The 18269-nt window shown below is 35.0% G+C and overlaps 1 protein-coding gene across 1 annotated transcript; it reads left to right on the top strand.

Annotated features, from left to right (window-relative positions):
- Positions 1 to 1607: 1607 nt before the first annotated feature.
- Positions 1608 to 14793, top strand: LOC121371309 (transmembrane protein 179-like). Its single transcript, XM_041497111.1, has 5 exons — positions 1608 to 1770; positions 5005 to 5198; positions 5965 to 6105; positions 7505 to 7595; positions 14227 to 14793. Exons 1-5 carry the CDS (start codon positions 1663 to 1665, stop codon positions 14401 to 14403), a joined length of 711 nt encoding a protein of 236 aa, XP_041353045.1. The 5' UTR covers positions 1608 to 1662; the 3' UTR covers positions 14404 to 14793.
- The last annotated feature ends 3476 nt before the right edge of the window (positions 14794 to 18269 follow it).

Genomic DNA, 18269 nt, shown 5'->3' with positions numbered 1-18269 from the left:
ATAATCTAGTTCAACATAGTAACTTGAAATTTTGAAATAGTAACTTGAAAATTCAAGTTAATGTCTTGAAATTTCCAGATAGCCTAAGAGGCCATTCAAATATACTGCGTAACGCTCGATGGGGTGGGTGTAAGCACTGGCACAGCCAAACTATGTATGTATGTGTGTGTGTGTGTGTGTGTGTGTGTGTGTGTGTGTGTGTGTGTATGTATGTATGTATATATGTGCATGTATGTGTGTGCATGTATGTATGTACATGTATGTACGTATCTTTAATACAGTAAAAAAAAACCCACAATCTCATTAAAATTAGCTCCACTATAACATGTGGATCTAACAGCAGCCAGTTGGAGCTCATGTCCACCAATCAAAACCTTACTTGCAGAATCATGCAAGTGATTTAAAAATAATTTGAAAACATTCCGAATTATTCTGAGGGTATACGACATGTTTCGTATGAATTACGAATGCCTTAAAACATGTTTTATTTTATAAAATAAATAATCTGTAATGTAAAACTGAAGATTGATTTAGTTGGGGTTTTCTTTATAAATAAATAAATAATTTTTAATGTAAAATTGAAGACTGATAACCCATCCCGTACGTATTGGTATGGTTTGCTGTACTGCGGCCACTAAAATAGACTCGCCCGATATTTTTAGAATTTGTATGCGCCCAAATAACATTATAAAAGGCGAAGTGTGATTGGTCAATATTTAAATTATTATTTACAGACGAAATGTTACCTGGACATTGGAGACTACGCAGTGTTGTTAGCAATCTGATTAAAATTAGTTCTACTGGTCTAAATAAGGCATTCGTAATTTACATGAAACATATCGTATACCCTCAGGATAATTATTTTTAAATCACTAGCATGATTCTGCAAGTAAGGTTTTGATTGGTGGACATGAGCTCCATCTGGCTGCTGTTAGATCCACATGTAATAGTGGAGCTAATTTTAATTAGATTGTGAAAAAAAAAAAGAGTTTGATTGGGGCTACGCTATTGGGTTATACATGTAGCGTTACAAGGGGTGGGTGGGCGTATTTAACAGCGTTACGTAACACACTTTTTTTTATTAATAAAATCTTTTCTTTTTCTTTTCATAAACACCCTGTCAACGCGACAATGTATAGTTGTAACTAGACGTATTCACACGATATTATATAGGCATATATATAAATCGAGTTGAAATGCGTAGGGCCTATAGATCTGCGCTTTCCCAAATCGCAAAACAGTACGTTAACATCGCATGACTTGTTTGCGGGGGAGGGTGGGGACTCCAAGCGTTACGTAATATTTTGGGGATTTATTGTCTAGCGTTACGGAGCGTTACTGGGTTTACAGGGTCGAGTCTAAATTTGAGTAAAAATAGCGTTACGTATTATGTGAATGGCCGTGAATTTTTTAAATAATAACTTGAAATTTCAAGTTGGTATCTCGAAATTTCGATTTAACAATAAAAAAAAAAAATAATAAAAAAAATAATAATAACTTGGCCCAAATACTCTTTCGTATTTTTCTTATGCACACACAATATTATTATTGTTTTTTGTTGTTGTTAGAAAATTAGATTATCTCCCTTCCATATAGTGTTACCTCAACAAACACTGGCGCGTTGGAAATGCAGTCAGCGAAGTGAGGAATTCAACAGCAACAATGCCGAGTTTTCTCCTTCTAGACATGCATCTTTTTGTCCAGTGCATTTTGTACCTAACCCTCTTTGTGCTTGGTTTTGTGGTTTCAATTCCTTTGGGCGTCACCACAGTAAGTAGATCTACGCATTGCATTACCGACTGCCAGGTCGGTGTCACTTTTGACATGTTGCGGTTGGCAACGCCCACTACTTCCTGGGTATGAGTTTTTAAAGTTTGGGAAACTGTTTTTTATACAGTCACCCGTGAATGTTCTGTAGCATTATAATAGGCCAAGCTTTTAAAATCCATCCAGGAAAGTGCCACGGAAATTGTGCGCGCGCGTGTGTGTGTGTGTGTGGGGGGGGGGGGGGGGGGTGGTAGACGCGGCGAGCGATGGTTTTTTTTGTGGGGGGGGGGGGGAGTTGTGCTCCCCCAGAAAATATATTAAAAAATAAAACTGCTTTAAGTTGGGTGAAATCTCTAACCCCAAACCACATCACACCACTCCCCTCTGCACACACACACACACACATACGTGTACGCATGCACACACACTTGCGCACACACACATACACACACATGCAGTGGCACATGCACACACATGCAGTGGCACACGCACACACATGTACACACACACTTGCACACAAACACACACACAAACACACGCACATGCACACACAAACACATGCACACACATGCAGTGGCACATACACACAAACATATGCACACACACACACACACACACACACATACACATGTACACATGTCTGATATCACCCCAGGTGGATTTACTGGTTGTTTGGGGCTGGGCATTGTCCAGTTGTAAAGTACTCTCCTAATGTGTAGTTAATTTGGGATCAATCCCTGTTGGTGAGATGTTTATCATTCCAGCCAGTGCATAATGACTGGTATATCAAAAGGCAGTGGTATGTGCAATCCTTTCTATGGGATGGTGCATAATAAAAGATCCCTTGCTACTAATGGAAAAATGTAGCAGGTTTCCTCTCTAAGACTATATGTAAAAATTACCAAATGTTTGACATCCAATAACCGATGATTAATAAATCAATGTGCTGTGGTGGCATTGTTAAACAAAGGCTGTGGTATGTACTGCCCTATCCTATAAAAATATATATGTTTTTGTTGCTTCTAATTAGTAAAAGGAGTCTGTGTAGATTTGCCAAGTTTCACTCATATAATGCGGGAGATTACACATTGTGACCATTTTCCCCCCCAGCAGAGCTTGATATAGCAACTATGTAGTCATAAATGCAACCATAATTTTAATGTTGCTCCTAAATAAATTGCTTTAGTCGCAACATGAACTTTGACCATTTTCTATTACAGCTGCGTTATTCAGTTTCCCTATCAATATATATTGTTCAATAAAAGTTTAGTAAAGTGTCAAAAATTAACATATATTTCTTCCTTTTTATAAATTTTCACTTTAGTATCAAAGTCAGCTTTTTCAAAATGTTACTTCAAATCCTTACAAGCTCTGCTCTGTGCATCTTTATATAAAATGCAAATTAATAACTCCTTCCAAAATCGAAACTTCCCATATTATTTTTCCAAAATGACCAAATTTCCAGCAAATGTTTATTAAACCTCCAACACAGAGGTAGAAGATCCTTGGCAGGTCTGTTTATGTCAGCAACAGGTTTCTTCTCCATCTAGTTTTAGTGTTCAACAACTTTAATTTTATAACAAACACCAAATAGTCGTAAATTAAAATCGTTAAACAAATATTCCTTTCCTTTTCCTTACCTCATTTTTCCTGAGGTGACTGGGTTATAGGTGGACACATTCTCAGTGGACATTCTCTGATTGGTTTTTTTCCTGTCCCAGACATGCAGTATCACATGACTGGTATATCAAAGACTATGGTATGCGCTATCCTGTCTGTGGGAAAATACATATAAAAGATCCCTTGCTGCTAATTGAAAACAATTGTGGATTTCCTCCAAAACTATGTCAGAATTACCAAATGTTTGACTTCCAATAACTTATAATTAATAAATCAGTGTGTTCTAGTGGTGTTGTTAAGCAAAACAAACTTTTTGTCCCCATTAAATATGTTTAATGAGGTATCACTATAGTGAAAGCAAACAAGTTTATCATAATCTATACATAAACATGTAACAGATATCAGTATTAAAATATAAAGGAAATTTCTTGTGCTGCATGGTTATGGGGGAATTGGTGTGTCTGTTGTGTGTGTGTATTGTGTGTATGTGTTCTGTGTGTGTGTGTGTGTGTGTGTGTGTGTGTGTTCTCTGTGTGTTGTGTGTGTGTGTGTGTGTGTGTTTGTGTGTTCTGTGTATTGTGTGTGTGTTCTGTGTGTTGTGTGTGTTTGGTGTGTGTGTTCTCTGTGTGTGTGTGGTGTGTGTGTGTGTGTGTGTGTGTGTGTGTGTGTGTGTGTGTGTGGCTGGAGGGGGGATTGCTGGTCAGCACTCGCCTGATGTGCACTGGATTGTAAGATTCATCCTCACTGGTAGACCCATTGCATTTTCTTTATTCCAACCAAAGGCAGTGGTATGTACTGTCCTGTTTGGGAATCTTTTCATGCTGCTGCTTGTTAAGTGTAGTTTATGTGGCAACAGCAGGTTTCTTCTGTCAGTGTTTATATTATTGCACACTGGTTGTTCAGGTTACCAGGAGGTTACCATATGTCAATAAGATCAAGAATGTTACTAGTACTTCATTCTCCATAAAATCCTATTAGGTAAACAAAACTATAGGTCTCATAACTTAAATGTCAATCATGTTTCATGCAATATATATTTCCATAGTTTAAAAAAAAAAAAAATGGGGTGTTGGTACATTATTTTCTTTAATACTGTTTTTGGAGATATATCTACATGTACATACTACCTATTCATTTTGAACAGGCATTCTCATTTAGCTTTGAACCATGTAAACAAATGCTATATAAGTTTTATTTATATATGGGTCATTCCACAGTAAAAAGGCCAATTTCATCATTTTGTTGTCTTTACTCACCTGTGTAATTCATATTGAATAGACATTCTTATTTAGCTATGTTTTATTTACATATGATATATATACACACATGTACATATTTTTATATCATTTATTTTAATTGCATATCTTTAATTATCTTTCATGTTCTATACTAGATATGTTTTTGACATATTAATTATATACATAGATTCAATTCAACAACAGAGTTTACAATAAATATAACATGAGCATCACTTAGTAACATGAGACATTATTTTACAAGCATCTCAAGTTTGACCAAAACTTTGCAGAAGTAAGTTACTAGGTAAATGTATTATTGTGTACAATATAGATAAACTAGGTATAATACCTAACGTCACAAAGTTTTGTTTTCTTCCAGTCAGATTTTGATGGACACTGCATACTGTATGGTGACATTAGCTGGAAGAATGAAACATTCTTTACTTACAAAATGTCATCTAATATCAACTGCTCATTGGGAATTTACTTTGCTGTATTTGCCTGCATTTTTTATGGTCTAGCCATGGCTATATACTATGGTTATGCCATCACCAGAAAGGATCCAAATATTGGGTAAGTTTTGGTTGATAGAGCATTAATGTAAAACAAATGCTATGTATATTCAGTTGAAAATCAAATCAATTCAGGTTTATTAAAATTGTATTAAATGCATGGGTTACTTTGCTGAAATATTTATTGACAAAGTTCCATCAGTTTGTATCATTAACAACAGAATGTGCTTTGTTTAATTTATTTTTGTGCTTATGTCCAGGACAGTGGTTAATTGTTAGTTGTTAGTAGTTAGTAAGGAGATGAGACCCCAGATTGCTCCATTTAAGGGGAGATAACTCATTCCTCATCAATCCTTTGCAGTGGCGGGGTGGGGGCAATGCCCATGTTATTTTGTAACATTTTATGCATTGACCTTTTGGGACATTGGTGTATAGCGGAAGAGACAGCCGGAATGAATGAGTGAATCAGTTAATGAACAGGTACTGCAGCCAGATGCGGTTATATAGCAAAAAAACTGAGACAGAAATGTTCTCAATTTTGGAGTGAAAATAAACATTTTATATAATGTATGTTTGCAATGGTATATGTTGTTAGTGCAAATGAGAACCCTTTCTATTGGCAATCTTCATTTGAACTTGGGCAATTTAACATGGATTTCAGTGACAGTTGACCTCTTTTGTAATGAGACCTAAGTTAGGGGAGTAATTAATCGCTATCCAGAAGTGAACCCAGAACCTACCAGCTGATGGCTTATTAAGGCCCTTAATAAGTGCACCACTCAGACCTGTAGGATGTACATTTTAGGTTGACCCTTTGTCTATTTCAGATTTCAGATGTGGGTGATGCCATTCATCCTTGTTACTGCACTGGCAGCTATTGTGTCTTTTATTGCATCCTGTATTATAAGCGTTGGTTTCAAGCAATTCTGTGACAGTCTTGTTGACAGGCCAAAAGTTCCACTTTCAAGGTATTATATCAGACTGTTACCAGTACTCACTTTAAAACTGTAATTCAATGACAAATAGTGAAGTGTATTAGGTATCTACATCACCAACATGCTATGTCCTAAAGTTTAAATCATGGAAGGAAGGAGAAAAGGAAATAGGTTTTATGAGTCCCCTATAGGATCCCCGTCGGTGGACCCATTGGGTTATTTCTCGTTCCAGCCAGTGCACTACGTCTGATATATCAAAGGTTGTGGTATGTGCTATCCTGTCTGTGGGATGGTGCATATAAAAGATACCTTGCTGCTAATCGAAAAGAGTAGCCCATGAAGTGGCGACAGCAGGTTTCCTCACAATATTTGTGTGGTCCTTAACCATATGTCCGATATAACCATATAACTATAAATAAAATTTGTTGAGTGTGTCTTTAAATAAAACATTTCCTTCTGTTTGTCTTTCTATTTGTCCATACGAGATATTGAAATTTGGTGCATAGCTTTATCATGTACTGTTACAGATCTCATTTGACTTTCATGGTGATTTACCCATTTTTGACAAAGTTATGGTCCTTTATTTTGCTGACTTTGTTTTGCAATGCCGTAAGATATCAAGCAGAAATTTTATGTATAGCTTTATCATGTTCTGTTACAGATCAAGTTTGACTTTTACCCATTTTTCAGTTATGGCCCTTGAATTTAGAAGATACCGTAGATGTACTAACATTTGTATTGCTTTAGCAGTACTCTCAGAATACTCGTTTAATGATGCATTCAAGACCTTTAAATTTCTGGTTATATAGCATCAGACATGGTTAAGTACCATACAGATAATGAGAGAGGAAGCTTGCTGCTGCCATACCATGGACTACTCTTTGATTGTCAGCAATGGATATTTTATATGTACCATCCAAGACAGGATAGTACATATCACAGCTTTTGTTACACCAGTTGTGGAATACTGGCTGGAATGAGAAATAGCTCAATGGGCCTACTGACAGGGATCGATCCTATATTGATTGAGCACTTTACTAGATGGTAACTGCAAGTAAAGTCAGTTGTGCATGGAGAATGGTTCAAAATAGCTTTGACAAGGTACTATTACAAACTAGCAGCAATGGCTCTTTTATTATATACAGAGACCTTCATGTAGGATTGTGATATGCAAGCATTAGAGCACTGGTTGGAATGGGAAAAACACAAATGGGTCTATTCACTCAAGTGGGTCGATAAGGACCTATTTTACCTCAGGTGAGCACAGTAATTTCAGTACCAGTACTTAAAACCAGTGAGTAAATGAACCAAATAAACAGTTGAAAAAGTAAACAATAATAGTACTGATGTGGATACTTTCATTTCAGTGAAAATTAGAGATGTACATACTAATGTTCTTTTAATGTTCATTTTGTTTTGCTTTTTGTTACAGCTGCAGAGATGGTTCAAAAATTAACTGGAATATATTGGGTAACACCAGTATCAACCCATCACACTATTTTGCATACTTAACAGTAACACAGGTAAGCCACAGTTATTAAGGTTTTTTTTTTAATTTCCTGCCTATTGAAAAAACGAAAGTGGATATAAATAGTCTCAAACCATCTATGTGTCCTTTGGGAATCGTTTTCAATTATCAATTGATAACTGTTAACGGTCTCAGATATGGTTGCTTTATCAGAAAGCATTTAATATTTAAAGGATTTTTGATTTTTTGTTTGTAGAAATTATTAATATATTATGATGTCATGATTATTACAGAACATCTCTTAGAATAATATTGTTTTAACATTTCTCAAGTTTATTGGAATAATTCAGCTTAGCTAACAGTTTAAGTTATTTTTGCTAAAAATATATAATACATAGTCATCTATTACTAGTTATTTTTTTTTAGGAAACTGTATATATGTTACAGTTAATCTGTATAATCAGGTAATATGTATATTACCTGATTTTTTCAGCTAATATGTATATTACCTGTTTCACTCAGGTAATATGTATATTAGCTGAAAAAATCAGGTAATATACATATTACCTGAAATATACTTCACTAATTTATACAGATTACCTGAAACGTGCAGAATGGTATTGACAAGGTTGTTATTTGACTGAATGAATAACTATAAACAATAATATGCTGGCAATCTTTATTGGCTCAAAACACATACCATTTGCAACACATAACACACACACTACTGCAGAACAAACAAGAAGATCTTTTGATCAACAACAGTTCTTGTTTATGCATGGCAGGCTTGAATAGCAGCGAGAATTGCACACTAATCTGGCTTTGAAGCATTTACATCGATTTTTCTGACACCTCTTACTTCCAGCACAGTTACATCTCGTGAAACCTTGTCCACCGCATCTTGAGTCCAGTTGCACAGCTTGACGCAGGGAAATGTCATTATCTGTACAGACATCATCGGGTGAATACAAGGTCGTAGCACACACATCGAATTGGTTTCTAGAGTACTTTCGATACAATATTCCTCCTTTTACAGCAATTGTGTACAACTCGTTGTCACTTCACTCTGTCACAACTTCGATGATGTTCCTAGGATCTGCACGTCCTCTGTCAACCGAAGGAATGGGCACTGTCACATTGCTTCCCATTTGCACACTAGAAAACACAATGCGACTTCGTTTGACCATTCTCTCTGCCTGTTGGAACTGGGCATCTCTGGCACTCTCTCTCTGCAGCCTAATTTCCTCCTGACGTACAGAGATGGGTGAGACTGGTACAGGTTCTGCTTCCTCGCTGGATTTCTTGACTGGGTTTGGATGGGATACTGCAGACAGGAGGTCGTCTTCAGTTTGCAACCTTACAATGACATCTTGGGGGAGACTGGATGATGTCGGCACCAAACAGAGCATCGGCACCAAACAGAGCAGCAAAGGGAAAACGCTTGATTCCAGTGTGATGGCTTGAGTTCTTTTGAAATTGCACAAACTTGAGTCCAACAGTCCAATCCCGTGTGTCATTGTCACTCATCCATGCAATCAACATGTCTTTTATGTCGCAGTTGGCTCTTTCGCAGTTGGCGTACTTCTTGTTGATCTCCTTGATCATCTTGTCTCGTCCTCCATGACCAGTAGCGATGTGGGCGCGCTTGATGATGTCAAAGGTCTCCTCGATGGTAGCGAAGTACAGTGGATATTCCTGGTTTGGCTTCTTTCTGATGAGCTTTTGAACATCCCCACACTGCAGTAGTTCATATTTCTTAAGCAGGTAAAACTGACGCGGTGATTTCTTGGGTGCCTGGCACAACTTTATTGTGCACACTTTATTGTGCTCTACAGACAGGATTAGTTAAAACAGCAGTGGTGGATTATACAGATTAACTGTAACATTGTCTATGAAATGATTTAACAATGAACATGTACATCAAAGGTATTGTGACCAACTTGGACTACATTGATGAAAAGACTTGTCAATACCATTCTGCACGTTTCAGGTAATCTGTATAAATGAGTGAAGTATATTTCAGGTAATATGTATATTACCTGATTTTTTCAGCTAATATACATATTACCTGACTGAAACAGGTAATATACATATTAGCTGAAAAAATCAGGTAATATACATATTACCTGATTATACAGATTAACTGTAACATATATCCATCATGCATTTAAAAAAAAACCCCAAGCGTACCAGTGAAGTACATGATACGCCCATCAGGAGCTTGAAGGAAAACCATATCTATATTAATGAATATGTTACGGGTATGATTCAATTACAATTATGAGAAATTTTTGCAAGGGGATGGATGAACAGTTTGTTTTGTATCAACCACCATCCCAAGTTGTTCCTACATGTGAGTTTTGATGGTCCTGTATGCATCTGTATGCAAGATATGATCCGGACAAGGATCTTATGTTATGTGCAGTAGACCATGAAAAGTAAGTCAGTGACCTAGTAATAGAACGCGACACCCTGCCATCCCAATTTGTTCATACATGTGAGGTTTGATGGTATGCATCTGTATTGAAGATATGGTCAGGACAAGGATTTACTGTTATGTGCAGTAGACCGTGAAAAGTATGTCACAGTGACCTAGTAATAGTACTTGACACACTGCCATCCCAGGTTGTTCCTACATGTGAGGTTTGATGGTCAGGTCAGGTCAGGTCATAGGGTTTTACATGCACATTCAGAACAAGCTGTTGCAGCGCACGTCTGTCATGGGCACAACGTAATCCATTTTATTATCCATATGGTTAAAAATATCTTGGTACATATCAAAGTGATACGTCCTACTAGAACACCAAGTGGAATGTAACACTTCGTGATGTCATAGATTGGAACACTACAACCGTACAAGAACGTCAATCAAATGAGTTGAGTGATATAAATTAAGATCAATTATGGGTAATAAATAGGATATTAAAGTCGCTACCATTTTGTATCATGTTTATGTCCCTCATGAAATAATTTTCATTGTCACTCGCTAAAGCTCATGACAACTGAAAATTATTTCACGAGGGACATAAACATGATACAAAACGGAAGCTTGTTTAATATCCTATAACTCATACTATCAAATTGAACCTAATGGCATTTGTTTTAAAATGTGACAGTATTCTAACATTAAATGTAAAATCTAGATAGGATTAACATACATGGTGTGTTCCTTCCAATTTATACAATTCTCTACAGGTATACAATATGGATTTAAATGGTTCTCTATATGTTTAATATACAGAGCAAAGAAAAAAAGAAATGTTTTATTTAACAATGCACTCAACGCATTTTATTTACGGTTATATGGCGTCAGACATATGGTTAAGGACCACACAGATTTTGAGAGGAAACCCGCTGTCGCCACTACTCTTTCCAATTAGCAGCAAGGGATCTTTTATTTGCACTTCCCACAGGCAGGATAGCACAAACCATGGCCTTTGTTGAACCAGTTATGGATCACTGGTCGGTGCAAGTGGTTTACACCTACCCATTGAGCCTTGCGGAGCACTCACTCAGGGTTTGGAGTCGGTATCTGTATTAAAAATACCCAGTACCTACCAGCCTGTTGACCGATGGCCTAACCACGACGCCACCGAGGCCGGTCAATATACAGAGCATTTCTCACAAGTGTTTTTTAATGTGGAAAATATCAACCAAGTCTATGTTAATTGATATTTGTTGAGGCTTTGTCGAGACAATTACTGATTAACTAGACTAGGTTGATATTTTTACATATCAAAAAACATGAGTAGCAAATTCTATTTATCCTATAACACTTCTAAAATAACATTGTAATTCGATTTTTAGTAAATCACAGTACTAAAATCACCTCCATTGGTAATGATGTCATGACAATTAACACAAATTAGTTTGACATCACAGATTTTAACTAAATTTTATGGAAACGTTACGCTCGGGTATACAGGTCTTTTTTTTTTTTTCTTTTTTTTTTCTTTTCCAAAAACCATTTGGTAAAGTCAGGGTTGGGGGCCCTGAAGTCATTACTTACAGAATGAGTCTATAATACAACTACTTATAGGCCTATATGTCAGGGATCTATCCAGACATTCTCTGGTACCCAAAAAGGTCCCCCTCCCAGAAGAAACAGGCATTGAAAATTCTCAATGTGCCTTCATTGTTTATTTTGTTTTCCCAATTTTATCTGCTATGGGCCCCTGGTGAAAAATCCTGGACAAATCCCTGCATGTACATATATAAATATGCATGTATAGAGGTTATTCTCAACAAGGGAAGCAAAATGATGTGACGTGAATAACCTCTATTAAAAATAACCAATATACAATACCTTTACATTACAGGTTTCATATGGGCAGATAAAAAAAAAAAAAAAAAAAAAAAAAAAAAGAGCGAATGTTCAAGTCAAGAAAGAGAGAGAAAAAAAAATAAAAATAATAATAATAATAATAATAAAAATAATAAAAATAAAAATAAAAATAATAATAATAATAATAATAAAAGAGTAAAGAAGACAGATTTCCAAACTATAATAACCATTAACCATTAGTTTCAAAGAAAATTTGCCAAGGTCTCCAAACTTCTTCAAATTCACTGAACTGACATTTTTTATACAATATATATTTTTCAATTTGCATTTTATCTTTTATTATATTTTGAAGTGCCTCAACATTTAGTCCAGACTTCTGAATTTTCATTCTATAAATGTAATATTTTACATTAATAATTAGCCAATTAATAAATCTGTATTTTTGATTTATAAGTCGAAACAAAACTATATTTTTGTCCAATGAGATGTGTTCATCTTTGGCTTGTAACCAATATTCAACAGTTTTCCAGACTTCAGCAACTTTTGTACAATTATAAAACAAATGTTCCAATGTTTCTGGTTGGAGATAACAAAAATAACAAATATCAGAATCTATATATTTTATTTTATGCAAAAAAGTATTTGTTGCTATTGTTCTGTGTAAGATTTTATACTGGAACCACATTAAAGATGGGTCTTTTAAAACTGAAAACGGTAAACTGTAATAATATCCCCATATTTGTGGAGAAAAAGTACAACCCAGTTTACTATATTTTATTTGTGATGTAGGTATTACTTTATTCCTGTTCAATAATTGGTATATTGTTTTACATCCCTTTGTATCTTTTAGAAAAATTCTTAGATTGAAAGGGAAAATTGGATTGTTCAAAGGTACAAATATTTGGTTATCAGTTTTAATATTGCCAATAAATGTTCTGATTGCTCTTATTAAAGTGGCATATTCTAAAAAAAATTGATTTTATATTGTATCTTGCTTTACAAACTTCATAATCCATAAACTGTCCTTGCTCATTCAATAAATCTTGTGTAAAAATTATGCCTTTTTCAATATAGTGTTTATACAATATAGGTTTATCATCTTTAATGATATGACTATTATACCAAATATTTGTACTCATTATTTCATCATTATTTTCCCACGTCTGTTTTTGTTGTATCTTTAACCAACTTTGTAATACATTTTTCCAAAACAGATTTTTAATTAGTTTTTGTTTTTTCTGAAGGAAATAATCACCGTAATTTAATAAAATGTCTGTCTTTAGTCCTGTTATTGCCTGGAATAGAGTTTTCCATTTTGAATTTGTGGTACAAGTCTTCTTATCCAAGAGGCTTTTAATGCAATCATAAAATTTGAAAAATGTAACATTTTAATGCCTCCATTTTTATAGTCTTGTACTAATACTTCTCGTTTAATTCTTTCTGGTTTGTTCTGCCAAATAAAAGTATACAACATTGTATTTATTTGTTTTGCTATTACTTCAGGTGGACTTGGTAAGGAAATAAGTAAATGAATTATTTGTGGTACTATTAAAGTTTTAACAACAACAATTCGACCCAAAACAGTCAACTTCCTTGATGACCAAAGTACTTTTTGTTCAAAATTATTTATACTAATTTGTTCAATATTAACAGAAAATTGTACACCTAATAGATTAAAATTTTCCTCACCCCAAGTTAGTTTCCATTTTTATACAGGTCTTGTTGGCTTGTAAACAAATGACCCATTGACAGCAACACATTATTACCTAGAGACCTTGCAAATTTGCATATCCCTTTAAATTTGGATACCATTATACACAGGTTAATACACTAAATTATCATATAGGCTTATGACATGGATATCATGGGCAAGTTATAGGATAAATGGATTTATAAACCAACGTTCTCTACAATTATCAAATTTATATGGTTCTCTGCATGTATAATTATATGGATTTATGTGGTGATCTACATACGTGAAAAGTGGATTTATATGCTTCCCTAGTCCCTACATGGATACTTTACAGATTTCTACTGTTCTCTATATGGGGGAAGGATTTACCTCAGTCAGTTGAGCACTCGCTTGACGTGCTTGCATCACAGGATCGAATCGCCAACCAGTGCACTACAACTGGACAAAGGCTGTGGTATGTGCATTCCTGTCTGTGGGAAAGTGCATATAAAAGATCCTTGCTGCTAATGAAAAAATGTAGCGGGTTTCCTCTGATGACTACAAGTCAGAATTACCAAATGTTTGACATCCAATAGCTGATGATTAATTAATCAATGTGCTCTAGTGGTGTCGTGAAACAAAACAAACTAACTTTGTTCTCTATATGTACCAATATACCGATTCAATGGTTTACATGTATATAAGTATTTTCTATTTTTATTTGAACAGCTAGCCTCCTGGATAACATTCCTCGTCTGGTCAGCACAACTGATATTACTGATTCTGCGCTTTGTGAGAAACCGAAGACTGCGATCTAAAGGCCAACTGCAGGATACACAAGCATCACCGGCATCATCTGGGCCCGATGATCTTCAGAAGATTGCTTCAGTTCAACCCACTGCATGAGTTCGTGTAGCTGGAGGTTTTATTTCCTGGTTGCTGTAACAACTGGTAGATAACTCGTACTAAAAGTTTATTCTTGGATAGCTGTAACCACTTAATGGGAGAAATCACAAATGTGTTCTTCATTACACGCTTATTTCAAACATTTTTTGGTTGTTATAGTAATGCCTGTTTGTATGTACCCAGTACCTTTTTAACGAGAAAAATGATGGAAGCTATTGGAATGGACAGTTATGGTGTTCTTGATACAGAAACATCATGTTATCACTTTTTAATATTGAGCCGAATTTATGAAGCCTGGTTTTTCTTAAAGGTAGGGTCAACTCAAACAAGAGCCTTATCTGTTGGAAAGATGCATACCCGGACCACCAACACATACTGATACTTTAGCAAATGAAAAACACGTAATTTTAGAGTTAATAAAAAAACATGATTATTCCTGCTAACTGGGGGCAGCCATTTTGTTTCGCTTGTGTGACGTCCGGTGGGATAGCTTGGGGCAAAGTGATGTCAGCTCCTGACCATCTCCTGTATGTACAATGTAAACAAAAGCAGTAATTTTAGACAAGGCACTTCTTTTTGATCAACCCTACTTGGAAAACAGCATAAATGACGTAATAATATAATAAACTATTTAACTAAATATATTTCAAGTTGCATTAACGGAACAAAATGGGGTTATAGTATTTTTCTCTGTTAAATAATCCAAAGGAAAAATGTACACTATTAGGCCTATTGATATGCTATGTTGGAGCAAAAAGGACAATCCACGATACCCAAGTGATAATTTTCTTTTCTTTGGGACTACGTAATTGGTCAGTTCTGTGGTTTTAGATGGAAAAGTCTACTTAATGATAATCAATAGTTTTACAGAACTATTTACAGTAATAAACCATGTCCATTACCATTTTAGGGGTGACAGGTAATATTCTACAATACTGGTATGTATTTTTGTGTCTAGACAGCGTCAATTAATTGGCTCGTCTGGTTACCAATCAAATACACACCTGCCAATAAGGAATCACAGGTAGAAGCAACTAACAGCATAGACCAATTAACTAAGAAAACACTCCATGTATCATTTCAGTACGTAGGTTAATGCATGGACAAAACATTGTTAATTATTTCGACTTGTTGTGTAGCCACTTTGACAATGGTATTTTATTTTGTATTGAAAAATAATATATATAGTGCTGGATATACTTATTGCTGGCTTACTGGGATGTGTATTATTACAGAACATTGCAATGTACGACTATTTATCATGCCGCACAACACAGGTAAATTGTGTTTCTCTAGTTCTAAGGCTCATTCCTGATGTTACGCATTAAGTATTACGTAACCACCAGCTCGCCAGATGGCGTACTCACTGAGATGGTACAAAATGGCTGCGCCTGTTATATATAATAGCCGTCACATTTAACCATTTTATTAATTAACTATATGATTATACTTGTTGATATTAAGCAATAATGTGCATTATATATCGTTGAATATGCATACCAGACCAACTGCCTTAATTGTCCCTTCCTTTAAATGACATTTAAGCATAATAAATGTGTAGTTACATACAGGTCAGACAAAACCACACTGTAAATTCAGCCCATTATGTTCCATTTTGAATAGGTTGCATGTTGCACAATTCCAATGAGTCTATAAATTATATTATGAATTTTATTTTCAGTTCTAGATCATGAGTATAATTGGTCTTTTATGGGAATCTCACAGGAACCAGTATAATGTTCCATTACAATGTTTATTAGTGAACAAAAATCAGTTTGGTGCCCACCTTATTTGACTAATTAATCCCAACACCTTTGTATTCCTACACCACAAGTCTCAATGGATTTTGTGCACACAATACTATAAGTATATTCAAGACTAAACAAAAGTATTTGATCACATATTTTTGATAAATTATGTGACTAAATTTAATTATAAAAATTGACTGAATGTATATTTGGTTCTTGCAAGCAATGAAGTATGAGCCGAAAAAAACTAAAAACAATATGCCCAATTTTTGTATGACCCACTATGCTGATAGAAGTCATGATTTATCAGAAGCCAGACCTTCATTGTGTGAAATAAAAAGTATCTCTTAGGTATCTCTGCCATAGCAGTGTAATAAATACATTTTCACTGTTGATGTGGTTGTGAGACCAAGGTCTATCACAGCATTTAATGACAGAATTAGTGTCCTTTCCATTAAAGCAATTTCACAAGTAAGTTTATCAATATAATGCATATGCACAGTACCCATTGTATATATGGAGCACTTTATACCGACACAAGTAATAATTATTGAACAAATGCCTCGATATCAACTTGAGTTTGCTCTTCCCAGGCCTGATTACCAAGTGATCAGGGGTTACCATTGATCAACTGCAATGTCCAAAATAGGACAGCAAAGTTTTATTAGAAAATGTTCCATGCTGATCTGTGACATATGATATTCTGGCAAATGCAATGTCCAAAATAGCACAACAATGTCTTTTTTTTTTTTACAAATTTCCATGTTGGTCTGTGGCATTTCACATACATAGTGGCTGGATGCTAAATTAATGTTTAGCATTGTTTGTCATCGATACACAGTTGTATATCAGGATATCATTTGACCATTACAATGTTAGGCTTGGGTGACATACATTACAAAAGTAATATGCAATAGTGTGTAAGTAAGAGTTTTTGTGGTGTGGCAGTACTAATAAGGTCACTTACAGTCAGATGAATGTAATAAAAGGTTTCATAAAGAAGATAATTCTGTATATAACTGGGAACATTTTGTTCAATATTGTGTGGCAATCACCTGTGATTACTGAAAGATTCCGAGATTGCTAAACAATTCTAAATGTCAATTTTTAATCAGTTAATTACTGCTAATCAAAACTGTTTTAAGTAAAATATTCCTTGTGTAACTCTTTCACTTTCTGTTTCTTCACTGTAATATCCATTCTTTTGAAGTGGTCTTGTTCATTGTGGTTCACACAGTTTAAGAGGTTGAAGAATATGATACTGGCCTCGGTGGTATCATGGTTAAGCCATCGAACATAAGGCTGGTAGGTACAGGCTCCCACCCAGAGTGAGTTTTAACAACTCAGTGGGTAGGTATAAGACCACTACACACTCATTCTCTCTCCCTAACCACCCCACTGTCCTGGACAGACAGCCCAAATAGCTGAGGTGTGCCCAGGACATTGTGCTTGAACCTTAATTGGATATAAGTACGGAAATAAGTTGAAAAAAAGAAGATGATGATGATGCCATTCTCTTTGAATCTAGTGAACACTTTTAAGTTTTCTATTAACATTTTGTATTTACCATTAAGCAGTTTAATAATTTAAGATTGCTCATAGATAATTAAATTTTTCAAATAAATAATTATTTTATAGAGGATAATAAACGAGTTACCAGTTATCAAATTTATGTCCCAAGTGAAATAATTTTCAGTTGTCACGAGCTTTAGCGAGTGACAAATGAAAATTATTTCATGAGGGACATAAATTTGATAATAACTGGTACCGAGTTTGTTATTCTATTTATTACCTCAGCTATTTTTGTCTAAAAACCTTTATTTTTGATGCACATGCATGAAGGCCAACCTGTATAGAAACGATGTAAACCACTTTACGCACTGTTCTGAGAATTACTATAGCTTTGTAATTTAATCACGTTCATAGATAATTTTCAAAAGCACAAGTTCTCTTTATTCTGCTACAAAATCTATAATGAATTGCATTAAAATGACATTTTGTTATACATTTAACACCAAAAACAGACAGCCGTAAACGCAAACTTTTTAACCTACATGACGTCATTTTGTGTTTGTCAAATTGTGATGACGTCATATTTAGTACCGACAAGGTCATTGG

Source organism: Gigantopelta aegis, chromosome 4, assembly GCF_016097555.1.
Source record: "Gigantopelta aegis isolate Gae_Host chromosome 4, Gae_host_genome, whole genome shotgun sequence".
Taxonomy (NCBI): domain Eukaryota; kingdom Metazoa; phylum Mollusca; class Gastropoda; order Neomphalida; family Peltospiridae; genus Gigantopelta; species Gigantopelta aegis.
This window is presented reverse-complemented; position numbering and strand designations above follow the sequence as displayed.